Source organism: Galeopterus variegatus, unplaced genomic scaffold, assembly GCF_000696425.1.
Source record: "Galeopterus variegatus unplaced genomic scaffold, G_variegatus-3.0.2 Scaffold2360, whole genome shotgun sequence".
Lineage (NCBI taxonomy): Eukaryota > Metazoa > Chordata > Mammalia > Dermoptera > Cynocephalidae > Galeopterus > Galeopterus variegatus.
The window spans coordinates 290941-291443 of NW_007728471.1; the positions used below are offsets into that span (position 1 = coordinate 290941).

The following is a 503-nucleotide window of genomic DNA, read 5'->3' on the forward strand; positions in this document are numbered from 1 at the left end:
CCCTATAAATGTGGAGAATGTGGTAAAGGCTTCAGTAAGGCTTCAACTCTTTTGGCCCATGAGAGAGTCCACACAGGAGAGAAGCCATACCAATGTGATGAGTGTGGTAAGAGCTTCAGTCAGAGATCCTACCTTCAAAGTCATCAGAGTGTCCACTCTGGGGAAAGGCCATATATATGTGAGGTATGTGGGAAGGGCTTTAGTCAAAGAGCTTATCTTCAGGGTCATCAGAGAGTCCACACTAGAGTGAAACCATATAAATGCGATATGTGTGGGAAGGGATTTAGTCAGAGTTCACGTCTCGAAGCACATCAGAGGGTCCACACAGGAGGGAAACCATACAAATGTGAGGTGTGCACAAAGGGCTTCAGTGAGAGTTCACGCCTTCAAGCACATCAGAGGATCCACACAGAAGGGAGACCTTATAAATGTGAACAGTGTGGTAAAGGTTTCAGTGGGTATTCCAGTCTTCAAGCCCATCACAGAGCCCACACTGGGGAGAA

The 503-nt window shown here is 46.9% G+C and overlaps 1 protein-coding gene across 1 annotated transcript in view; it reads left to right on the forward strand.

The window, feature by feature from the left end:
* LOC103597606 (zinc finger protein 112-like) overlaps positions 1–501 on the forward strand; it is a gene marked incomplete at its 3' end in the record, with an annotated part of 32085 nt that extends 31584 nt beyond the window's left edge. The window contains exon 7 of the mRNA XM_008581472.1: positions 1–501. This exon is cut by the window's left edge and continues 21 nt beyond it. Within this exon, the coding sequence (XP_008579694.1) occupies positions 1–501 (501 nt within the window).
* Between the last annotated feature and the right edge of the window lie 2 nt (positions 502–503).